This window comes from Palaemon carinicauda, chromosome 36 (assembly GCF_036898095.1).
Source record: "Palaemon carinicauda isolate YSFRI2023 chromosome 36, ASM3689809v2, whole genome shotgun sequence".
NCBI lineage: Eukaryota > Metazoa > Arthropoda > Malacostraca > Decapoda > Palaemonidae > Palaemon > Palaemon carinicauda.
Window position 1 is genome coordinate 28,643,471 of NC_090760.1, and position 27,500 is coordinate 28,670,970.

Consider the following 27,500-nt stretch of genomic DNA (forward strand, 5'->3'; position numbering starts at 1 on the left):
TTCATGACAAAGCATTTAATACCATATGCAACATTATGAATATTAGAGTTATTAATTTTGACGTCATGGGGGTTTGTGTGATAAGGTACAAAAAAATTTGGATGTATACAAACCTGGGGAGGGGTTTGAAAAAGATGTGTCTAGTCTTGGGTAGTGCCATAGCCTATGTACCATGGTCTTCCACTGTCTTGAGTTAGAGTTCTCTTGGTTGAGGGTACACTCGGGCACACTATTCTATCTTATTATTTATTTTTTTATCTTATTTTTTTATTTTTTTTTCTTCCTCTTGTTTTTTTCGAAATGGTGTTGGGTAGGCTTAATAGAAGAGCCATGGATGTCTGGTGGTTTATCAAGAGGTTGTCTTTTCCTTATCTGATTCTTTTTCTTCTCAAAACCATCCTTACTGTCCTTCCTTCAGTTGAAGTGGCTATCCTGGAGGGTATTTAGCCTTGCATGGTGTATTGGCTTCACAATGTTGACCAGTTTTTCCGACTTTTTACTATAGTCTACACGTTTTATCAATCACTTTATTTATAATTCTGTACATATTGTTTTTGTTATAATTCTTGTTAATCTAGTTTTTAAGTATGATGTCTCTTTTTTATTAATTTCTATTAATTCCTAAGCTCTCTGGAGACATTGAGCGAAATCCGGAACCAGGACGTCTTAGATATCGTCAATGTCGTCTTCTGTATTGCAATATTCGTGGTGTTCATGCAAATATTCAAGACCTTACAGTTGTGTCCAGACAGTATGATATTCTTTTGTGCTCAGAAACTTTGGTTTCTAATATGAGGCACTCATCTGAGCTCCTTATAACTGGTTTTAAGAAGCCAATAATGTTGAAACGTGATGCCATCTCTAGGGCCAGGGGAACTGCGGTGTATATTAGGACTAAGTACCCTGCTTCTCATAAGTCGTGCTATTGATGTGGATGTCATGAGATTCAGGTAATAAAAGTTTGTAGAAGGCATAACAACTTTTATTTGTGTTCGATCTACCGGAATCCAGACATGGATGATTCTATCTTCGATTGTCTTCTTACCATTATGGCTAAGATACAAGAAGATGATAGAAAGGCTTCTTTTGTCTTTGTTGGTGATTTTAATGTTCACCATAGGAAGTGGTTAAGTTCTATCTCTCATGCAAATCGCCATGGTTTAAGAGCTTTAGACTTTGCCTCTGAATCTGGCTTTGAGCAAATCATAAATGAAGCTACTCACAGGTCTGGTAACTGCCTGGACCTCGTATACACTGACTCGCCTGGCGTTATAACTAGTAAGGTTGGTTTTCCAGTTGGGACATCTGATCATGCTTTAATTTCATTAGTAGTGAAGACTGAGCAGCATGTCCCTGTTCTTGTAAAAATTATATGAAATCCCAAGCAGACTGGAATGGGATTTTGCACGATCTTTGCGCTTGAACTTGTCACAATTATATAGTAGTGTAGATCCTGTTGTCCCTTTGAATAAGAATGTTAAAGTACCGAGTGAAGGACAAACCATGGTTCAATGATGATTGCATACGTGTTTATTTGGAGAAGCAGGAGACGAATCATCTTTGGAAGGGTAACAGATCAGATTTGACCTGGAATAGCTATACTCAGCTTCGAGCTTTTGCTCAGAGAGTTTATGCCTCAACTGAAAAGGAATACAATTTAACCTCAAAGGAAACCCTTTCTGGTACAACTTAGGATTATAAATGGTGGTCTACCCCTAAATCTGCCTTCTTTGGTGTAGATGCAACAGTTCCTCCTTTACTTAAGCCAGATGGCTCAGTCACTTACTGTCCAAAGGAAAAGGCAACCCTTTTGGCTGATGTTTTTGACAGTAAACAGAGTAACGAAAAACTTGAACTTCCTCATTCCTGTTTTCCTGAGGCTAAACTAACTAGTTTAGCTTTTCGATCTCAGGAAATTAAAGCTCTGTTGATGGACCTTGATGCTTATGGTGGTGTAGACCCAGATGGTATTTTTCCTTTAGTTTTTAGAAAGACTGCAGATTTCTTAGCTCCAAGCTTATCTGTTATTTTGCGCTAGTTAGCAAGAAGAGGAGCTTTTAGCACTTGTTGGAGAATTGGTAATGTTACTCCTCTAAGTAAATGTGTTTGTGGTAGCTCAAGTCCCACTGATTATTGCCAAATTTCCATAACTCCCATATTATCTAAAGTTTTTGAACGTCTTCTGGCAAAACGTCTTTATAGGTTTGCTGAAGGTAGTCATCTATTTCCTAGTTTGCTATTTGGTTTATGTAAAGGCCTTGGAGCATGTGATGCCCTTCTTACAAACTCTAATGCTGTACAGAAATCCCTTGATTGTGGTCAGGAAGTTCGTATGATTGGAATTAATTTTAGTGCTGATTTTGACCTTGTTAATCATGAGGCCCTTGTTTTCAAACTCAAACAGTTGGGAGTGGGTGGGTGGTTTCTTACCATTATTACTGATTTTTTAAGTAATAGATCTCAAAAAGTTGTTGTTGATGGCCATCACAGTAAGTGTAGGAATATGACATGCGGTGTTCCACAGGGTAGTGTTCTAAGCCCATTACTTTTCATCGTATAAACAAATGACATATGGTTTGGCCTAGAAAACAAGCTTGTTGCATATGCAGATGATGCTACTCTCTTTACATCAATTCCATCCCCTGAATGTAGATCTTGGGCTGGTGAATCCCATAATAGAGATTTAGCTAAAATTAGTGCATGGTGCAAATTATGGGGTATGGAGTTGAATTCTAACAAAACTCAAAGTATGATTATAAGTAGGTTAAGGACGGTGGCTCCTCAACATCTGGATCTCAGGATTGATAATGGTTCTTCAAATCTGTATGACTCTTTTAAAATTTTAGGTGTGATTTTCCTTTTGAGAAACACATTAGGTCTGTGTCTTCTTCCATTGCACAAAAAATTGGCTAATTGAGAAAGTCTTATAAGATTGTCGGTGATCAATCTATACTGAAGAAGTGTTTTAATTCTTTCATTCTACCTTGTTTTGAGTATTTGTCTTCAGTTTGGTCTTCAACTGCAAACTCTCCTCTTAATTTGTTGAACAGAAACTTACAGTCTATTAAATTTCTTATCTCTGATCTAGATATTAATCTTTGGCACTTTCGTTCAATTAGTTCATTATGCGTGTGGCATAAGATTTTTCCTAACTCTGACCATCCTTTACATTCAGATCTCCATGGACAATTCTATCCTGTTCGTAATACTAGACCTACTCCATCATGAGGCTCAATACTACACATTATTCTAAATGTTTTTTTCCAGCTGTGACCAAGTTGTAGAATGATCTTCCTAATCGGTAGTTGAATCAGTAGAGCTTCAAAAGTTCAAAGTTGAAGCAAATGTTTTTATGTTGACCAGGCTGACATGTCTTTTTATAGTTTATATATGACATATCTGTTTTAACGTTGTTAATAGTTTATATATGACATATCTGTTTTGACATTGTTACTGTTTCTAGAATGATATATTGTTAATTTGGTCTCATCATTTATTTATTTCCTTATTTCCTTTCCTCACTGGGCTATTTTTCTCTATTGGAGCCCTTGGGCTTATAGTATCTTGCTTTTCCAACTAGGGTTGTAGCTTGGCTAGTAATAATAATAATATAGTTATGTCTTCCCAGAGAAAGAAAAAACACTTAACTTTGGGCTTATAGGAAACAACCTTGAAATATGCAAATTAATTCAGAAAAATTGTAGGGACCTTTGCACGTGGCGATATATCTTGTTATGGAAAATTAAGCCTCTCGGCCATGCCAAATCATGCACAAAGTCTGTTATAATGTCAAATCTAAAGACAAGTGATGATATTACAATCGATGTTAAATACCCCCTAAATTTTAACTGTGGAAGGGGAATACTCTTCCATAAAGATATGTATGAGTTCCCAGAGGAGGAGATACTAGTCTTGTGTCCACTAAAGGTGTTGAGAGTGCATGAAGTCCCTGGAACATCAATTATCAACCTCTCTTTCCAGGAGGCTGATGTACTTTTCAACATTATTATTGAAAATTAAAGAATTAAAATTTTACCTTTCAAAGAAATTCCCCTGCAATGTGCTATGTATTCTATAGTAGGAGACTATTCTAATGCTTCCAAAAACTAAGAAAAATATGTAGCAGTTGCTCCAGATCTTACCATGGGGAGTGTTCACTTGAGGCCAGGTGTATAAACTGATACGAACTGCGAACTGTATAAGTTGGAAGAAGGAGTACTCAATAAACGCAATGTAGAACAGATTAGAGTGGGACATGCTAAGAGACTACTGAATACATCAAGCAGCTTTGCAAGGGCATTATAATCAAGAGGAACTGTGCCACAGTAGACTTCAAACCCACCTAGTACCACCCGTAGTTGTAGAAAAAGAACTATATCAGATAAAGATAAAATGATGCATGATGAGGTAAGCATATTGACTGCTCATACTTTGCCTCGGTGTATTAACGCTAGGGTATTATACATATTTGTACACCCTTCATCCCCCCAAAATTGAACAAAACTCTCCTTGACTGTAGGGGCGCAGGTGCAAAACCCGGGTAGCTCACCACCATTTAATTGAAAAAGAGGAAGACCTATATCTCTTTCGCCCCCTTCCATAAGGAACTTTAAGTTATGACATCAAAAAAATATATTTTTTTCTGTTGATATTTCGGATCAACCAGAAGACAACTTGAATAAATAAGAAAATTAGAGTTGAGTTCCTCAATCACATCAACAATTAGATCAAAGGGACAAAAAAAAAAAAAAAATAAAGGCAAAAGGAAAACCGAATTTATCTAGACCTTGTGAAAAGAAACCACTGGAAATTAATGTTAGATCAAAATTTCTAATAGGAAGATTTCCTTGAAATCGTCCTCCAGAAAATTAACCATAATTTTTGCAATAGAATTGTCAGTCCCTAAGGCCAAATATGAGACACTTATAATCCTCATTTTTGAGCATTCCACTATAACTGTATGTCTATGGGAGAGCAAGTTCGGTGCTAGTATTCCTTCTCCTTAAGAGTATGTTAGCAATAGGGCACCATATGAGCAACGAGCAAGGAGCCATGGCGGAAGTCTTATATATGATCGTCGAGCTGTTCCCCAATTATTCTGACTATTCGTACCCCTTTCCAGGCAGGGGTTGTACGAATTAATATTGTGAGGAAATGCACAATTTGCTCTCTTTACTTGCCTCCAAATGACAACAATTGATATAATAATTTATTTGAGGGGATTCAGCAACTCCCTCAACCTTTTCTCTTACTGGGAGATTTGAATGGAAGACATCCTTTATGGGGTGATGTTTTAGCAAATGCAAGGGGATATATTATATCATCAATTATGGAAAATGAAGAGAGGGACTTCTTAATAGAGGAGAGACGACGTGCTTTGATTTTCAGAGAGGTATTTTGTTAGGCATTGATTGTTCATTTGCAAGCTCTAACTGCATTTCCAATTATGATTGCAGAATATAAGATAATCGGCATATTAGTGATCATGTACCAACTATTATAAACACCAACAATAATACGCCCTTACAGAGATCGCCACGATGGAGCCTTGACAAAGCAGACTGGAACAGATTTAGGAGGTGAACAAAATTTAAAGGATTACAGAACAATATGCAATTGTTGATGATGCCAAATACTTACTGAATAAATCTCTTCATACAGCAGAAGTCAATTCGATTCCAAAAATATCTGTGTAATTCAAACAGTCCTTGTCGGTCATCAGAACTAACTACCCTGCACAGAACCACAGAAAGATCCTTTATCTTGATTGCGTAGAAACTATACAAAGGATAATTTATTTATGTGCAAGAAATGTAGAGCAATCTATCCCCATGCAATGAAAGATGACAAGTCGCCAGTTCTGGATATCCTATGTTTCCTCAGTCTACAGTAGATCACCACTATCTTCTGTATGTAGGAAAGTAAAATATAAAGCAGGCAGATTTACCTCCAACCCACAACCAGTGTTGAAGGTGAATGGTCAGTATGTGACTGGAACAACTCAGGTTAGCAATGCTTTGCCCGAATATTTCTCTAAAGTATCATGCATGTGCGAAACAGCTCCTGGATAACACTATAGAAGCATTGAAGAACAGATACTGTTAAGTTTTGGAACAGAATAAAGAATCGTATAATGCTCTCTTTACCGAAAAGTATTAGATTATGCACTTATTACTTTCAATGATACAGCCATTATATTATCATTTTCAAAACCTGGTTTAGGTAAGATTTTAGCAGCAAACTATTGACCAGTTTCAATGGAAAAAGATGACCAACACAAGAATGGTGTGGTACCTAGGGAAGAAAGGAATTTTATCACTTACTCAATGTGGTTTTGGAAATATGCACTCAACGAATGATGTGCTGGTACAAATTGAGTCCTCTGTTCATGAAGCTATTGCTTCAAAACAGCACCATGAAACAATCTTGAAAAGGCATTTGATACTGCAATGAGATATGTTATACTCACAACCATTCATAATTTGGGATTAAGGGGAGAGCTACCATTGTTCATTCAATCATTCGTGTTACCTAGATGTTTTCAAATTAGAGTAAGAAAAAAATCTTAGAGAAGAATGCCAGAAAGAAGGAGTTCCCAAGTATAGTGTGCTGAATGTAACCCTATTTGCTTAGGCTATGATAGGATATCCTCTGTCATTCCCCAAGATTCTCTCTCAGCACTTTGTAGATGATCTCTTCATATCATTGGTTGGAACCAGAATGACAATAATTGGGATAAAATTACAGCTATCAATCTATAAGACGATTCACAGGGCTTATAAGAATGAATTTAAGCTTCCCACAAGTAAAACTGTTGTTATCAATTTCTGTAGTTTTCTGAGAGTACATCCAGACCCAGAAATGTACATGAAAGGTAAATGAATCCCATGAGTAATTAAAGCTAGATTTTTAGGATTGGTGTTTGATTGCAGGCTCTGAATCTTTTCTGTCCCACACATGGGGTCTGACCTCAAAACTACTTTTAAGCTACTAGGCATTAATTTCTATTTTTTTTAATTAGTTAGTGTTTTGAAATATACAAAATATATACAGATTTCAGATTTTCTACACCATACTGGTATCAGATTGGCCAAGTAACCCTATAAATTTAAAGATTTTAGAGTGGCTGTTTATTATAGGGCTTAGAGGTATAATAGTTCAATATTGCTGGGTTCCGGCACATATAGGCGTGCCTGGAAATTAGAAGGTAGATTTACTGGTAAAGAATGCTGCAGTTAAATTGCTTCCAAGAAGCTATCCTTTCCTCTGTAATTTTTTTTAAGCATTAGGATTTTGTTTTATAATAACTGGCAACAGTATTGGGATAGCATAGATGGTAATCTATTTTTTTTTTTTTCATTGGAGAGGAGCTTGCCATTGTAAATACTTGAGCACCGACACATTTTGGCATACAGATATATCATTTTCACACCCTTAAATGTTTTCTTTTTTTTTCTTTTTGGTGGGGTGGGGGGTGATTTATCAGGGGAGGTAATGGATGTAGGTATCAGATTTAACCATTTTCCAATCCTAATCAATTTAGTTCATGAAATATTTATACTAAGATCTTGACGATGGGTAACTGATAAGGTTAACTGTGCATAATTTACTGTACTTGTGGTATTAGACATAGATGCTGCTAATTTTCCCACTAAAGAAGAAGTTCTTTAACTTTTGAATAAATCCATTATATATACCAATAATACTAAACTTATTATTATTATTTTTATTATTATTATTATTATTATTATTATTATTATTATTATTATTATTATTATTATTATTATTACTTGCTACACTATAACCCTAGTTGGAAAAGCAGGATGCTAGAAGCCCAATTGTTCTAACAGGGAAAATAGCTCAGTGAGGAAAGGAAATAAGCTACGAGAGAAATATTGAATGCAAACTCTATTAAGAACAGTAACAGCATTAAAATGGATCTTCCATTTATAGACTAAAAAATGTAGTAAATGCAAGAAAAAGAGAAATAAGATGAAAAAGTATGCCCTCACGCAAGAGAACTCTGCCCTAAGACAGTGGAAGGCCTTGGTGAAGAGGCTAGGGCACTATCCAAGATTTGAAAACCATGGTTTATTTTGAAGTGTCCTCCTGGAAGATCTGCTTACCATAGCTAAGGAGTCTCTTTTACCCTTACTAAGGGGAAAGTAGCCACTGAGCAATTATAGTTAACCTCTTGAGTGAAGAAGAATTTTTTGGTAATGTAAGTGTTGTCAAGTGTATGAGGAGAGAGGAAAGTGTGGAAAGAATAGGCCTGACTATTCGGTGTATGTGTAAGCAAAGAAGAAATAAGCTGTAACCAGATAGATGAATTCTATGTAGTACTGTCTGGCCAGTCAAAGGACCCAGTAACTCTCTAGCTGTACTACAGATCAGTTTAGATGAAAACCAGTTTCTTTGTGGAATATTTAATTTCGAATAACTCTTCAAGCTGTGGTAGCTACATTTATTGGATATCAATATCATCCTTGTAATTACTACTCAATTTGTTATAAGAAAGTAAGAGCTATGTTTTGATATAAAATCAAACAGGCTGAGCGCCAGTCTTAGTAAATTCTATTTCCAAAGATAATTGGAGGACTAACTTGAAGGAAATCTGAACAAAACATAAGGAAGAACAACGAAAAATACATACCATTATCATCACCTGTAAATGAATGCAACGGTCAAATGTTAGAAACTCTAGAGGATATAAGTAGAGCATTTACAGTTATTTATCATAAATCTCATAAAAAATCCTACATCTATGTATTGCCAACAACGCATCCAAAAAGAGAATTGACCTCTTGACTTTGAATTGTAAGAATGGAATCCTATGATATACTTATATAATGGAAAAGCTTTAGTCAGTCTTATCGATATTTAATGATTCAGTTCCTGGAATTGATATTATCGCCTATTCAATTATCAATCATTTAACCATAGAAACTAAACCCTTTTTGTTTAGTATCATAAATAGAGTTTGGAAAGAGAGTTTATTCCTAAGTATTGCATTTTCTTATCATATTTAGCTTTTTGAAATCTAGGAAAAATAATAAAATCATGATCAACTATCGGCTGATCGCATCAGAATCTTGTATACGCTATGTAAATTAATGTGTATGGACATATTGACCCCTCGCAATGTGGATTCTAAAGAATGCAATCATGCACACATGTTTTTGCAAGATTAGAGCCTCCAATGTGTGTAGCTTCTGCCAGAAAAAAGCATCACATATCTATTTCTTTTTACTTGTAGAGGGCATACGATACTTTCTAGAGATATAGTATTCTTCGAACCATTCATGAACTAGGACAAAGGGTGAACTTCCAATGTTTGTTAGATATTTCCCGAATAACCGTCAACTTAAATTAAGAGTAGGTAGTATATCATCATCAATTCTTTATCTAGAAGAAGTTGTTCCAAAACACAGTGGCCTTAGTGTAAAATTATTTGCTTTATCCATAAATGCCACTGGTTCAGTAACCCCTCATGAAAGTCAGGCACACCTTACTTGTCGATGACCTTAATATTTCATTTGCAGCATCATGCATGTCAACTACAAAAAGAAAAATTCAGCTAACTATTACAAGAATTTCAGATGATTATTTCTTGAAGAAAAGGTTTCTGGAGTCTGGAGACAAATCGTCAACCTCACAGGCCTGAACGAGTTTGTTCTGCATACTCCGTTCAATATGGTGATTGCAGCCATGGTAAGACAAGCGATTAAGCCTCTGGATTTCATGGTGATGATTGACTTGAAGGATACATACTTCCATATCCCGGTTCACACTTCCTCCAGGAAGTACATTCGTCTATTTGTAGCTGGGAGTGTAATAATTTGAGGTATTTTACTTTGGGCTTTGACAGCACTTCAAGTATTTAAAAGGATCTTCCCTCTAGTTTTGGCTTGGGCACACTCCAACTGCATTCGTCTCTTAAGATACCTGGGCAACTGGTTACTCCTGGCAGACTCCGAGGAAACCCTTCTCCTTTACTGAGAGAGAATCTTTTTATTTTGTCATGATCTAGAGATTATGGTGAATTAAAAGAGATCTGTATCAGTTCACATGCAAAGACTCAAATATCTCGGATTGGACATAGACAAAGTCCTCAAAAAGATCTTTCTGTCTCAAGACAGAGTATCTCCCCTGAGAAAAGTAGCACTCCCTTTCCTTCAACAGCCCAAACTGCTGGCACATCACTGGCAGAGGTTATTATTATTATTACTAGCCAAGCTACAACCCTAGTTGGAGAAGCAAGATGCTATAAGCCCAAGGGCTCCAACAGAAAAAAATAGCCCAGTGACGAAAGGAAATAAGGAAATAAATAAATGATGAGAACAAATTAACAATAAATCATTCCAAACACAGTAACAACGTTAAAACGGATATGTCATATATAAACTATAAAAAGACTTATGTCTGCCTGTTCAACATAAAAACATTTGCTGCTAGTTTGAACTTTTGAACTTCTACTGATTCAAGTACCCGATTAGGAAGATCATTCCACAACTTGGTCACAGCTGGAATAAAACTTCTAGAATGCTGTGTGTTATTGAGCCTCATGGTGGAGAAGGCCTGACTATTAGAATTAACTGTCTTCCTAGTATTACGAACAGGATGGAATTGTCCGGGAATATCTGAATGTAAAGGATGGTCAGAATTATGAAAAATCTTATGCAACATGCATAATGACCTAATTGACCGAAAGTGCCAGAGATTAATATCTAGATCAGGAATAAGAAATTTAATAAACCGTAAGTTTCTGTCCAACAAATTAAGAGGAGAATCAGCAGCTGAAGACCAGACAGGAAACAATACTAAAAACAAAGTAGAATGAAAGAATTAAAACAATTCCTCAGAATAGATTGATCACCGAAAATATTAAGAGATTTTCTAAATAAGCCTATTTTTTTTCAGTTGAAGAAGACAGACCTAATGTGTTTCTCAAAAGTAAATTTGCAGTCGAGAATCACACCTAAAATTTTAAAAGTCATGCAAAGTTGAAGAAACATTATCAATACTGAGATCCAGATGTTGAGAAGTCACTTTCCTTGACCTACTTACAATCATACTTTGAGTTTTGTTGGGATTCAACTTCATACCCCATAATTTGCACCATGCATGAGTTTTAACTACATCTCCCTTAAGGGATTCAGCAACCCCAGATCTACATTCAGGGGATGAAATTAATGCAAAGAGAGTAGCATCATCTGCATATGCAACAAGCTTGTTTTCTAAGCCAAACTGCATGTCATGTGCATATAGTATGAAATGTAATGGGCCTAGAACACTACCCTGTGGAACACCAGATATCACATTCATATACCTTCTATGGTGCCCATCAGCAACAACTCTTTGAGATCTATTACTTAAAAAATCAATAATAGAGCTCAGAAACAACCCACCCACTCCCAACTGTTTGAGTTTGAAAACAAGGGCCTCATGATTAACACCGTCAAAGGCAGTGCTAAAATCAAGGCCAATCATACGAACTTCCTGACCACAATCAAGGGATTTCTGTACAGCATTGGAGATTGTAAGAAGCGCATCATATGCTCCAAGGCTTTTACGAAAACTAACTTGCAAACTAGAGTATAGATGATTACCTTCAGCAAACCTATTATGACCTTTTGTCAGAAGACGTTTAAAAACTTTAGATAATATGGGAGTTATGGAAATTGGGCGGTAATTAGTTGGACTTGAGCTATCATAAACACATTTACATAGAGAAGTAACATTACCAATTCTCCAACAAGTGCTAAAAGCTCCTCTTCTTGCTAACTTGCGCAAAATAACAGATAAGTTTGGAGCTATGAAATCCACAGTCTTTAGGAGAAACAAAGGAAAAATACCATTTGGGTGTACACCTCTATAAGCATCAAGGTCCATCAACAGAGCTTAAATTTCCAGAGATTGAAAAGCTAAACTAGTTAGTTTAGCCTCAAGAAAACAGGAATGAGGAAGTTCAAGTTTTTAATTACTCTTTTTACTGTCAAAAACATCAGGAATCAGTCACTCACTGTTCCTTTGGACAGTGAGTGACTGAGCCATATGGTTTAAGTAAAGGAGGACATCTACACCAAAGAGCGCAGATTTAAGAGTAGACCACCATTTATAGTCCTGAGTTGTACCAAAAAGGGTTTCTTTTATGGTTAAATTGTATTCCTTTTCAGATGAAGCCTAAACTCTCTGAGCAAAAGCTCTAAGCTGAATATAGTTATTCCAGGTCAAATGTGATCTGTTACCCTTCCAAAGATGATAAGCCTCCTGCTCCTCCAAATAAGTACGTCTACAATCATAATTGAACCACGGTTTGTCCTTCTCTCGGTACATTAGGACAGGAGAAGAGATACGCCTATCATTTTGTTGACTAGATTCTCATTTAAAGGGGCAACAGGATCAACAATACTATATAATCATGACCAATTCAAGCCCAAATAATCATGCAAAATCCCATTCCAGTCTGTTTGAGATTTCGTATAAATTTTACAAGAGTATGATACGTCAGGGAGAGGCTGCTCAGTCCTCACTACTAATGAAATCAAGGCATGATCAGATGTCCCGACTGGAGAACCAATCTTGTTATTACGCCAGGGGAGTCAGTGTATATGAGTTCCAAGTAATTACCAGACCTTTGAGTTGCTTCGCTTATGATTTACTCTCAGCTTGATTCAGAGGCAAAGTCTACAGCTTTTTAGCAATGGCAATCAGTAGGAGAGATAAAACTTAACCACTCCCTAAGATCCTGAAGCACCTAAGTGCTAAGCACTTGTCTACCCCTTCGGTCACTTTAGTGGGACTTACATGGATATTGGGGTCAACATCTCGACAATCCTCTCTCATTGGTGTCGATAGGGGAAAAGGTAAAAATTTACCCGGAATGATAGCTTAATGATTCAAACCTTCTAAAGGGTTTCCCACTCTCAATACCTCGAACAAAATTTCTGTTATTTACAGACGCGTCCAAAAAAGGTTGGGTACACACCTCTGTCAGCATATGGTGTCAGGACGCTAGTACAAGCATTAGCACTGATACCATATAAATGTGTTGGAACTGTGAGCAGCTTTCTAGCACTTCAACTCGGTGCTGTTGATGAGTGACAACAACACCATGATGGCCTATATACACGACCAAGGAGGTACAGATACTGTATCACTGCAACTTGCTGTAGAGACTCTAAAGTGTACAGAGAACAACTGAATTTCCTTGACAGCCCATTTCATTCCAGATAGGAAGAACGTAGTAGTGGACTAGTTAAGCAGGGTATTGTAAGTAGTGGGTTCCGAATGTCTTTGAAACCTCGGTTAGTGACAGATATATAGACTTTGTGGGGTTCACCAACAAATGACCTGTTTACTACCTCGCCAAACCAAAAGCTCGCCGTTTACTGCTCTCTAATTCAAGATCCGAAAGCAATACTCGAGGATGCATTCTAGCTTTCCTGGGATGAACTGAACACCTATGCTTTTCTGCACATTTTGCCTAATAAGAACGTCTTAAATTAAGTTCGAGTGATGGCCAATGTCTACTTGACTTGCATGGCCCCGCAGTGGCCTCAAATAGAATGGTACTTGGACCTTCTACTTCACCTGGTGCAGATTCCAAGAGAATTGCCCCCTTTTCCTAACCTGTTGTGCCAGCTACATCTCCAGATATTCCACAGTGCGGTATATTTCCATCGGCTTCATGAGTGGAGGTTATCCAGCATCTCCTCTTAGTGGAAATTTTTTGCATGAAGCTGCGCGAGAGATGTCTAAATAGTTCTGCATATCCTCAACATTTGAAAGCAAGTGGTCCTTCTTCTGTGGTTGGAGTCCGGAAAATGGTGTCTCTACTCTTGGAGCCTATATTTTACTAATAACCGACTTTTAACTTTACCTCCGAAAGCAGAAACTCTGCTCCATTTCAGTACTAAAATGCTATAACTCATCCCAAAGACTGGTCTGTAGTCTAGAGGGAATAGATATTTCTTCTTTGATTGATCTTTATATGCTCGTAGGGAGCTTTGAACAGAACTGACTTCCAGTTGAAGTGAGACCTTCACCCTTGAAAGTAGTCACAGTGGTGCTTTGAAGCTCACCCTTAAACTGTTTTCCTGCTTGGTTTTGCCTCGGCTAAACGAGTCGCTAAGACGCATGATCTGTCTTTTTACATCTCCCATTGAAAGAGATGGAGGATGCTCTCTACTCCTCCGTTCTTGAGTTTGTTGCTAAATCCCAGAATCTTTCGGTCCCTAACTCCAGGTTTTCATCTTTTCAGATCATGAGCCTTAGAGAGATAAGCTATGATCATTATCAGTTGTTATTTTGTTCACTGAGAGTACTGAGCTGCTACCTCAAATGTACGCATACCTTTATACCACATCTGAAACATCTTTTTGTTAACACAGGAAGGGTGAAGAAAATATTAACAAAGAACACAATTCATTCCTCGGGAAGAACTCAAGCCAGAGTGCACAATGTCAGAGGTTTAAGAAATACTTTGGCTTTCAAGAAGAATCGTTCTGACGCAAGTATAACATGAAGACAATGTTTACGAGCCAGGATGTGACCTACAAGTCTCTATGTACTTTAGCCTTTGAGCCTGTCGTAGCAGCACAATTGGTGGTATGACTACCACACCTCCTCTTAGAGAACCATTACGCATTGGATCGAGGGCAAAGATTACATGTGAGTCTGGGATGGAAGTAAATAATGACTGGCCTTTTTTTTTCCTTTTAGTCTCCTTTTCTCTTGGGGTACAGCTTTAAAAACTTTGCCAGCCTAACTTGATTTAGAGGCAGGTAAGTCCCACTCAGAGTGTAGCTATTCTATACTCAGGTATAAGATAGTTTGTTCTCACACTCCTTACAAGGAGAGTGTGACGTAATGATGTATACTCATATATATATATATATATATATATATATATATATATCACAGCGCTGGCAAGCGCGACCGGGGAACAAGCAAAAATGCTGCCAGTGCTGTTATATACAATTACGTAAACCAGAAATACCGGGTTTTCAGAAAAGTGCTTTCCTGACATAGTATAAGCTTGAAACTCTAGGATTTAGTTCTATTCAATTTAACTAGACGATCCTAAAAGTTTCAAGTCCCTATCTTATAAGGTTCGTGAAATATGACGTCAGAAATATGCAAAAAAATAGCAAAAATGACGTCAACTTTCAGGTGTTCGATATAGAGTCATGGATAGACGCTTTTTAGCAAAGTTTCAACTCTATAATCTTAGCTTCTGAATGAGCTATATAGCTGTTCGACCTCAGGTATTGTAGATTATGTTTTAAATTGTGTATTAGGCTATGTGGGAATGTTTTACGGTAATCACGAAGGCTGTAGTCACGTACTTAAGTTTCAAAAGGCATCAAACTGACATCTTTAAGCGAACTTTCAACGTTTATTTCTCAGCATCTGAATAATAAGTTATAGACATGTTTGACCTCACATTTTGAAGATATGACTATAAACTAGTTAATCAATACGCTTGCGTAAAAAAAGAGTGATATTTTACCCAAAAACCGATAAATCGGTTGGAACTTTTGACCGGGGAAACGTCTGTCTATATCCGAACATAACTTGACAACAAAACGTTTACCCAATTGAGCGGTTTAAAGAATTGATATAAAAATTTTAACCGGGTGTCGCCGGTCGCTTGCTTTTGACATTACCAATAGTCATAAAACAAAAAAATTCTGGGTAACGTACCTACAACTATAACGTTAAATAATAAAATAGCATACACGCCAACCTTTGATCACAGCGCTGGCAAGCGCGACCGGGGAACAAGCAAAAATGCTGCCAGTGCTGTGATCAAAGGTTGGCGTGTATGCTATTTTATTATTTAACGTTATAGTTGTAGGTACGTTACCCAGAATTTTTTTGTTCTATGACTATGGGTAATGTCAAAAGCAAGCGACCGGCGACACCCGGTTAAAATTTTTATATCAATTCTTTAAACCGCTCAATCGGGTAAACGTTTTGTTGTCAAGTTATGTTCGGATGTAGACAGACGTTTCCCCGGTCAAAAGTTCCAACCGATTTATCGGTTTTTGGGTAAAATATATATATATATATATATATATATATATATATATATATATATATATATATATATACATATACACATATATATAGATATATATATATATATATATATATATATATATATATATGTGTATATATATATATATATATATGTATATATATACATATATATATACATATATATACATATATACACCACATATATATATATATACATATATATATATATATATATACATATATATATATATATATATATTATATGCCATACGAATTGATTTTGCCAAATCTATCATATATATAATATATATATATATATATATATATGCCAGCTTTTGTGACAGAGATATAGGTGCAAGGGCCATGCACCCGCTGGTGTTGCTAAACCACTAGTACACGTGATTTTAGGATGATTAGCTCTTTCTACATCTCAATGCATGAGTTTTGAGTATCCTGGGATAAGATAAATCTCCTATGTAAAGGATGAGGCTTTGTATTTATTTAGGAACAAATGACAAATTTTGGAGTAATATGTAATTTTCCTAACTCTACAAACCTGAGTCCTTTACTCATACTTTTTCCCATCCATAACCCCTTAGAAAGCTCCAGCTGTAATCAGAGTGGTTTAGATGAGAGCAGAGAAAATAAACATCAAATTAACTCAATGTTTCATTAAATAAGGGTCATACCACATTTAAGATAAATATTTAGCCACAAAATTTATACAAATTTATAAATTATGAAATGATAGTACATTATATTATTAATTTGAGATAAAATAGTAATATATCTAAATAATATTACACCATGTATAAAGAAGGTTGAAAATGGTTTCCATTCAACAAAATCATAAAGTTATTAGTTTTTAAACTAGTTCCAACACAAATACAAACTACTGTCCTCTAATAGTAGTATAATTTCAGCGAAGCAGGAACAATCATTAAATGTTTGACGAGGTAGTAGTACAGTAGTTGCTGGGAGCTTAGGGGAAAAGACTAAGCACAGCCCACATTACAGTCAGCGAAGCTTCCCCTTTTGATTTAAGCCCCAAACTGTAGAGACCGTTGACGTACTTTTTCCTGCCTTGTCAGACTGTAAATCCTTTAATGTGTTTGCAGATTGTCGTAGTCAAGGAATACGAATGGAAGAAGACAAGGATATACAGTCGTTTTCACGATAAACTGTAAATGTATTACAGTTTTCTGGGCAAAACTGTTGTTATCCACAGCATACCTGTTTCTGTTGGGCAGTATGTCTATTGCCATCATTCCCTCGCTAATGTGGCTTCTCGATGATGATGACCATGTGAACCTGAAGAACCCCGCCTTCCTAATATGACAGCAAAGTGAATCTTAAGAAATTTGGAATTCCTTATATGATGGCAAAGGGAAGTTATGGTATTTGACATTCCTTAGGCATACATAGTGGTCTGTCAAAGGAAGGAGGTTTCATTGCCGCTGAGTGTTCAAGGGGAGGGGCAGCATCCCTCATCTGTCCGTTTATTGTGTTCCCAACCCCTGGAAAGGCACTAAGGGTGTATCACCAAGAAGGTTTGTCATCTACTTTGAACAGTCCTCTGTGGCCTCTTTCCCTATAGGAACTTCAAGTTCCTCCTTATCCTCTGCCTCCCCTTAATTAGATTCTTCTGATGGTGCTACTTCCAATAGAAGAGAAAGTAGAAGGTATCACTGAAAAATTCCAGCAAGACTGATAGATAAAAATCGCATACGCCTAGACTGACCAATCGATAAAATTCGTTTAATCGTAGACTCCGACCAATCATTCCCACCATGCACATGGAAGGGAAGGTGTCTTACTGAGAACCAACCCATCATAGGGAGGTGTCTCAGTACGTAATCTAAGTACTCACACTCCTTTTACCTGTGCTTTGGGTCATAATTAACTGAGCACGTACAGTGATGATGGTCTTTCCCTCTCCCTTTCCTCGACAATTGACTGATTCCTGTCTCTTACAGAAGAAAGAGAGGGGCACGTTCTACACCTGTTACCTGTGCTCAGTCTCGTACCAAATTGAGTACCCTCTACTTAACCTGTGAACGCTGCTTCTTCTAGTCCTAAGAAGAAGAAGTTGTAGAAGTCAAAGAAAACTGATCAGCCGCAGTTAGTGTGACTTTGATTGACCTTTCCTTTCCAATACATGCAAGGTAATGGAATTTAACATTCTCAGGAGGGGTTATCTGTATGCATTACAGGTGTTCACACTTCTTCTACTGGTGCGTGGACCTAGAAAAGACCGAACAACTGTACTTTCTCTTAGACGTTTGTGAGACACATCTGAATCACCCTTAAACTAGTTAATTAAGAAAGGTAGGAACTATCGCTCTTGAATATATATATATATATATATATATATATATATATATATATATATATATATATATATATATATATATATATATATATATATATATATATATATATATATCATTAGGAAATTTTTTTTCCTAGTCCATGTAAAATCATGCATGCAGATGTTATACTGTCTAATTCAAAGACAAGTGACGATATTACATTAGATGTTAAACCCCACTAAAAATATTGGTCTGAAAGGAGATTAGTCTTTGATAAAGACTTGTATGAATTTCCAGAAGAGGAGAAAATGGCCATGGGTCCATCAACGTTGTAGAAATTACATAAAGTCCCTGGAATAACAATTACATTTCTTACTTTCCAGGATGCTGAGGTACCTTTCCTTATTATTATTGGAATGAAAGAATTAAAGATTTACAGTACCTTCCAAACAGAAGCCCATGCAATGTTTTAATTCTTTAAAATCTCGGCACTTATCTAAAGTTTGTAAAAATAAAATTTTGAATAGCATTTGCTCCAAGTATTACAAGGGAGTGTATAATTGAGGCCAGGTGTTTATACTGCATCTTGAAACATAAATCCACTGATAAGAGCTGCGAACTGCCTAAGTTAGAAAAAGCTGCCCTCAACAAATCCAGTCTAGAACACGTAAGTGTGGGACTTGCCAACAGAATACTTGATAAATCAAGCACCCAGGCAAAATCATCAAAATCAAGAGGATACTGGCTAAAGGAGACATCAATCCCACCTAGTATTGCCAGCAGTTCTAGGAAAAAAATACACAATTTAATGAAAAAAAAAAATGCTGCATGACGAGGCAAGCATATTTGTCTCAAGAGGTTAACCATAATGTAATAACATTATGTCATTGCCATCACTATACAACCTTCGTTCCACATTACAAGCAACATTACAAAACTCTCTCAAGCTGTGTCCCAGCATGATTCAATGGAGGTTCCATTTAAAACCAAGTTACCAGGTACACATGTAATTGGGAAGATTAAAAAACCTGACAGTTCACTACCTTACTCGAAAAAGAGAGAGACCTCCATCTCTCTCGCCCCTTTCCGTAAGAAACATGGAAATTATGAATTCAAATAGATATGATGTTTTGTCTGTTGATATTTCAGATAGTTGATCTGAAATATCAACAGACAAAACAACTTGACTAAATCTCTAAAATACAAGTTGAGGTCCACCATTCCCCTCAAAAATTAGATCAAAAGGACAAAGAAAAAGACAAACGTAAAACCAACTTTATCAAGACCCTCTCTGAAAAAAACAACGGGAAATAGTGTTAGATAAAAAGATTTTAATGTAAAAACTTCATCAAAGTTTTCTTCCAGAAAATAATCATAGTTTTTTCCTCCATTTTGTAATAGAATTGCCAGGGTATAAGGGCCAAATAAGAAGAACTTGAGCTATTCATTTATGAGTAATCCCCTAGAATTTTGTCTATAGAGGAGCAAGCTTGATGCTAATACTCGATGGCCTTGAGACTATATTAGCTATAGGATACCATATGATTAACAAGCAGGGAATCTTGGTTTATGTCCTATATATGTTCGTCGAGATATCTTAAAATATCTTTATTTATTCTTACCCCTCTGCAGGTCTTCTTAATGAGAGAATGCTTTGATGAAGTCATTGAGGTTCAGCACGGCTCATCATTTCCGTGCTGAAACTTGATGACGGGTAAGAGGGCTCTCAAACTTGGGGAAATTGCTTCTCATGTTCGAATCTAAATTTCTCTCTCTCTTTCTCTCTCTCTCTCTCTCTCTCTCTCTCTCTCTCTCTCTCTCTCTCTCTCTCTCTCTCTCTCTCTCTCTCTCTCTCTCTCTCAATATTACTTCAACCTTCTCCTAATTTCATACACTTTCTTTCGTGTTGCTGTTCTAACTCCATGTGACAAATTTCCCGTATTATATGTGTATATATTATGTGAGTATATACATACATACACACACATATATATATATATATATATATATATATATATATATATATATATATATATATATATATATATATATATATATATATTTATTTATTTATATATATACATTCATTTATATTTTGTTTTGTCATGGATGTTTCTACATCCATTATAGCCGCTGCCGTGGATGTTTCTACATCCGTTATTGCTGCTTGCTTCGATGAATGGTAGGAGGTGTCGCGGTTGGGATATATTTGCATTCAAAGCTATACGTGAGAGTATTACCTCCTGCGGCTTTACCACGGTGTATTAATCCTGAGGCATTGCCCACCTCTGTACAACCTTCGTCCCCCAATACCAAACATAGGTCAAACCTCTCTCAGGCCATGTCCTTGCTTGATTTGATGGAGTTTCCACTTAAAAACAACTTATCTGATGCACCTGTAGCGGGGAAGGTGCAAAAACCTAGAATCTCACCATCTATTAATCGCAAGAGAGAGAGAGAGAGAGAGACCTCCATGTCTCTCACCACCCCCCATTAGAAGCATTAAAGTTATGGAATCAAATAAATTTGGTGTTTTGTCTGTTGATATTTCAGATGAACCGGAAAATAACTTGAATAAATTGGAAGTTCAAATCGAGGTCCCCCATCCGCCTCAACATACAGATCAAAAGGTCACAAAGAAAAAGACAAACATGGAACCCAATATATCTATGCCATCTCTAAAGAAACCTTTTGGAAATCATGTTAGATTAAAGACTATCAATAGGAAGACCTCATCCAAGATGTCTTACAGAAATAATACATAATTTTGTCCTACATTTTGTAATGGAATTGCCAGTGGTTAAGGGCCAAATATGAAGCACCTAAGTATCTAATTAATGAGCATTCCGACATAATTGTATGTGTACAGGAAAGTTTGATGCTAACATTCCTTTTCCTCGAGAGTATGTTAATTATAAAACACCATATAATCAACAAGCAGGGAGCCATGGCGGAAGTCTCCATTGCATATTCCCTTCTCATCATCTCTGTGTTTCTTCTATTTATCTTGAGCCGAACCTCATGTGATATTTCATGCAATCTAGTAAGCAAGCTTTGCAAGTCCTGTGGTATTCTTCTAAAAAGGACAGCGTCATCAACATACTATAGGTCTACTAACTTCCTATTACCAATACAGTTCATTCCTTCTCCACCATCCCCAACTGTTCCTTGCATTACAAAATCCATGAGGAGGATGAACAACGTAGGTAACAACATATTCCCTTTGAGTAACTCTCTGATCACTGGAAACTCTTTCCATAGGACACAACTAGCATAAGCTTTGCACTGGCTTTGCTCTTAAATAGACTTAATCCAATTTACATATTTAAGAGGAATTCTATATTATCGCAGGACTCTCCACAAAATTGGCTGGTGTACACCACATATGGCTTTTTCATAGTCAACAAATGCCATCAAAAGTGGATTTCTATATTCTACACATTACTGCACCACATGTCTTAGAATGAAAATTTGGTCAGTGCAACTCCTACCTTTCCTAAATTCTGCTTGTTCATCTCTCAGCTGTCCATTAATATTTTTCTCTAGTCTCTTTAGAATGATCATGATATATTTTTTTCATGACAACTGACGTAAGTGTGATGCCTCTGTAGTTATTGCAATTAGTCAGATCTACCGCTTTTTTTTTTTTTCCAACACCCCTAGCATCCATTCATCAGGTTTCGACTCAAACGAGCACATTATTATTATTATCATTATTATTATTATTATTATTATTATTATTATTACTGCTTTACAAGCTACAACCCAAGCTGGAAAAGCAGAATGGCATAAGCTAGAGGGCTCCAACAGGGAAAATAGCTCAGTGAGGAAAGGAAATAAGGAAACTACAAGAAAAGTAATCAACAATTAATATAAATCATTTCAAGACCAGTAACAACATTAAAATAAATATTTCCTATACAAACTATAAAAACTGGTACAGAGGCTATGACACTATCCAAGACCAGAGAACAATGGTTTGATTTTGGAGTGTCCCTCTCCTAGAAGAGCTCCTTACCATAACAATAGAGTCTCTTCTACCATTACCAAGAGGAAAGTAGAAACTGAACTATTACATGGAAATAGTTAACCCCTTGAGCGAAGAAGGATTGTTTGGTAATCTTAGTGTTCTCAAGTGTATGAGGACAAAAGCGAATATACATAGAATAGGCCAGAATATTCGGCGTATGTGTAGGCAAAAGGAAAATGAACCGAAACCAAAGAGAAGGATCCAATGTAGCACGGTCTTCCCAGTCAAGGAACCCGATAACTCTCTAGCGGTAGTACCTCAATGGGTGGCTGATGCCCTGGCCAACATACTACCTACAAAATAATCTTGTAAGTGTTCTGGGAGTCACTTTACTTTCGGCCAATATCAACTTGGTCGTTAAAACTGCTTATCCAGGAACGTTCCATTCAGTCGAATATACCAAATACTAATTTTTTCTTTTAAATATTGAAAAAGTTAATGTTGCCAAGTAGTACGTCCATCCTATAGATGATGAAAGAATGTTAAACAGTATTTATTGTATTTATAAATAACTGTTGAAATTTTTTTTTATCTAATTGATCATATGCAGTTTTGACGGCATCCATTTTGTTTATGGGCACTTTATTTCCTGCATAAGCAATCAACAAGGTTTTAATTATACTTTTTTTTTCAGAGAGTACAAATCTGATGCTAAACGGAAGATAACAGTAGATTTTATGATGAATAATGGTCCAAACACAGAAGGCTCTTCCACAGGAGAAAGGTGAGCAAAACATATGAATTATATATATATATATATATATATAAATATATATATATATATATATATATATATATGTATGTGTATATATATATATATATATATATATATATATATATATATATATATATATATATATATATATATATAATGCCGATATTTGTATTGTATCCATTGACGTTACAGAATTTCTTGACAAACCTTGAATTTTTTTTTGTGGGGTGGGGGGGGGGGGGGTGGGGGGGGGATGGTGGATAATTCAAATTATATTTGTGTTTCAGGTTACGGAAAATGGTACATTATTTAATCAAATCACATGTATGATATATATTATCCCTCCATTATGTTAGGGATTTCTCTCTGGAGAAACCACCCCTTACTGATGATAGTGAATACAGTACTCATACCCTTATTATTATTATTATTATTATTGTTATTATTATTGTTATTATTATTATTATTATTATTATTATTATTATTATTATTATTATTATTAGTTAAACTACAACCTTAGCGGGAAGACCATGATGTTGCCACTAGAGAGTTATTGGGTGCTCTCGTTACGGCTCATTTTGGCTTTGCCTACACAAAGTGGTTAACAATTGCAATGTAATTGTTCAGCGGCTACCTTCTTCTTGGTATGGGTAATAGAGATTCTTTAGCTATGGCAAGCAGATCTTCTAGGTGTGGGACACTCCAAAATTAAACCATTGATCCCTACTCTTGGGTAGTGCCATAGCCTATGTACCATGGCCTTCCACTGGCTTGGATTACAGTTCTCTTGCTTGAGGGTACTCTGGGGTACGTTGTTCTATCTTATTTCTGTTCCTCTTGTTTTTTTGGAAGTGTTTATAGTTTATATATGAAGGATATACAGTAGCTTCTCATGTCATAATAATAATAATAATAATAATAATAATAATAATAATATCAATTTAAATTTGAATCATAATTAAAATTATAAATGAAACTAAAATTAAAATTAAAATCAAAATTAAAATTAAAAGTGAAATTAAAAATAAAATTAGAATTAGAATTAGAATTAGATTTAAAATTAAAACTAGAATTAGAATTAATATAAGAATTAAAATAATAATTATAATTATAATTAGAATCATAGTTATAGTTATAGTTATAGTTATAGTTATAGTTATAATTAAAATTAAAATAGTAATTATAATTATAATTAGAATCATAGTTATAGTTATAGTTATAGATATAGTTATAGTTATAGTTATAATTAAAATTAAAATAATAATTATAATTATAATTATAATTATAATTATATTTATAATTATAATTATAACTATAATTATAATTAAAATTATAGTTATAATTATAATTATAATTATAATTATAATTATAATTATAATCATTCTTGACCTTGAACTTGAACTTGAACTTGAAATTGAAATTGAAATTGAAATTTCACTGTAAAGGGATTCACTCGCCAAATTCAAGAAAGTGTTTTAAATATGCACTTGAATAGATAATCATTGAAATTGCGAATAATGAACACATTACCTTTGGTGAAGCAAGGAAAAACTTTTAGAATAGCTTTGTCAAAGATCAAATTACTCGAGCATTTTGTCCAATCCATGTGATTTGACCATTAAGTAACAGGGATCTCACTGAGCGGATATATAGCCTGATTTTCATGTGTAATTTCAGGCGATTTGATTTCCAAATTTTATCTACCCTAGACATTGTCTGGTTTGCTTTTTTAAATCTCTCATTACATTCCAATTCTAAAGAGCCTGTATTAGATGTCTTATTCCTAAATACTTGAACGACTCTGCCTGATTAATCCTTTCTCCTTCTAATAATATTTCATCTTCCATTTCATATTCCGTTCTCATCATCTCTGTCTTTCTTCTATTTATTTTCAGCATAAGCTCCTGAGATATTTCATGCATTCTGGTAAGCAAGCATTGCAAATCCTGTGGTGTTCTGCTAGTAACGACAGCGTCATCAGCATAATCTAGGTCTACTAAATTCCTATTACCAATACAATCCAATCCTTCTCCACCATCTCCAACTGTACTATGAATTACAAAATCCATGAGGAGGATAAACAACATAGGTGGCAATACATTCCTTTGGAGTACTCTGCTGTTCACTTGAAATTAATTTGATAGGACCCCACTAACATTAACTTTGCACTTACTATTCTTATGAACAAACTTAATCAAATTTACTTGTTTAAAAGGAACTCCATAATAACGCAGGACTCTCCGTAAAATTGGCAGGTCACACTATCAAAGGCTTTTTCATAGTCTACAAATACCATCAGCAGTGAACTCCTTTATTCCGCGCACTTCTATGGAACATGCCTTAAAATGAAAATTTAGGACAGTACAATTTCTACCTTTTTTAGAAAATTGATGCCTCTGTAATTATTACAATCAGTCAACGCTCCGTTTTTTCCATTTTTATCAACACTCCTAGCTCCCATACATCAGGCTTTGCCTCTTCATGCCACATTCTACAAAATAATATTGAAAGAATTCTTTGAGTCACTTCATTTTCGGCCAATATCATCTAAGCAGTTATTCCATCATATCCAGGAGCTTTCCATCTCTTGAGTCTTTTTAAGAATAGCTTCGAATTTAAAGACACTTCATTCATGGGCACATCAAGGTCTTCCTCAGCTTCACGCATAACAATCAAATTATTCCCTTCCTATCTCCTATTCATGACCTCACTTAGTGTTCCGTCTGACGTTGTCTTTCTTCATCTTCAGTTGTTATAAGATATAAGAGACCAATCTCTTTTTCGGATAGGCATATGCTTCTTCTTCTTTGGCCCTATGTAGATCTCATTTATAATTCTATGAGCAATTCTTACAACATAGCCACCCCCTGAATTCATATCTTTGTCAGCCTCATCTGCTTTACTGTCTAAATATTCTCTCCAGTCATCCCTGGCTTTTCTCTTGACTTCACTATCAATACTGGAATACTTAGTATGCTCTACCTTGTAATTTTCACTACTTCCTCGAAAACCTTCAACAATCAATTTCTGACTGTCTCCTTTTTATAGTATCCCATGTATCAATAAATATTCATGGCTTCCTCCTTGCAACTACATGTCCCAAAACTTCAATTCAAACTGACGGATGTGTTCTTAATATCACACCATTCTTCGTTGACTGTCTGCTATTCTTATCTTAAAGTCTCTAAGACTGCAAATTTGTTTCTTATACTCAATTGCAAAGGTTTCTCTGTGCTCATCTTCTAGAAGCTTAGTTGTCTCAAACCTATGTATTCTATCTACATTTCTGTTGGATGCTTTCAGTTTTGATTTCAGTTTGGCCATGAGGAGCTGATAATCACTACCAATAATCGATAGCTTCTCACATTTCTCAGAGTCCTCCCTCTATCTTTATTAAGGGCTATTTATACTATTTTGTCTTTGGTGAAGCAAGGAAAAACTTTTAGAATAGCTTTGTCAAAGATCAAATTACTCGAGCATTTTGTCCAATCCATGTGATTTGACCATTAAGTAACAGGGATCTCACTGAGCGGATATATAGCCTGATTTTCATGTGTAATTTCAGGCGATTTGATTTCCAAATTTTATCTACCCTAGACATTGTCTGGTTTGCTTTTTTAAATCTCTCATTACATTCCAATTCTAAAGAGCCTGTATTAGATGTCATATTCCTAAATACTTGAACGACTCTGCCTGATTAATTTTGTCTTTGCCTCATGGTGAAGTCCATGTATATTTGTGGATGCCCTTGTGCTGGAAAAGAGTTCCTCCAGTAATAAGATTGTTTGCTGAACAAAAGCTAATAAAATGGGATCCATTTTCATTTGCAACTTCACCAAGTCCATCAACACCCATTACATTCTCTATGCCTTGATTAATCTCTCCAACTTTAGAATTGAAGTCACCAATCACAATTTTCATAACTCTCTATGGCATCTCATCTATTACACTGCAGTTCTCCATAGTATTCATCTTTCTCTCTTCAGGGGCATCATATACAGGTCCTAATTTACTAAATAATGAATAATCCACCTCCGGTGAATCAAATTACTCAAAACATTCTAATTTGAACACCTCTGCCATTATTCCAAAAAGTTTAACAACTAGACGTATGTGCCCCATTACTTTAAATGAAAATGATAAAAAATCACAAACTCAGATTCCTGTACAGAACAGGTTTGACATACTAGCCACTTCTGATACCTCCAAATATGCAGGCGATCATTGTGAGGTTAATCATAAAACCTTGGAATCTACATATGAGAGGAAAAAATGGGGAAAAAAGCAAACAATGAATAATGTGTGAATGAGCCTGAAGAGATTTTTTTTTTAAATATACCAAAAAAGCTAGATTCGGTGGTTGATGCAGCAATTCGAACTGTTAAACAAACAGAAG

At 35.7% G+C, this 27,500-nt stretch overlaps 1 protein-coding gene across 4 annotated transcripts in view; it reads left to right on the forward strand.

Annotated features, from left to right (window-relative positions):
* The window catches only part of LOC137628810 (uncharacterized), a 474,142-nt gene that overhangs the window by 283,098 nt on the left and 163,544 nt on the right, over positions 1-27,500 (forward strand). For all 4 annotated transcript variants that reach the window (XM_068360046.1, XM_068360048.1, XM_068360044.1 and 1 more), the window contains one exon: positions 23,024-23,113. In XM_068360046.1, the coding sequence (XP_068216147.1) occupies positions 23,024-23,113 (90 nt within the window). The remainder of the gene's footprint in view (positions 1-23,023; positions 23,114-27,500) is intronic.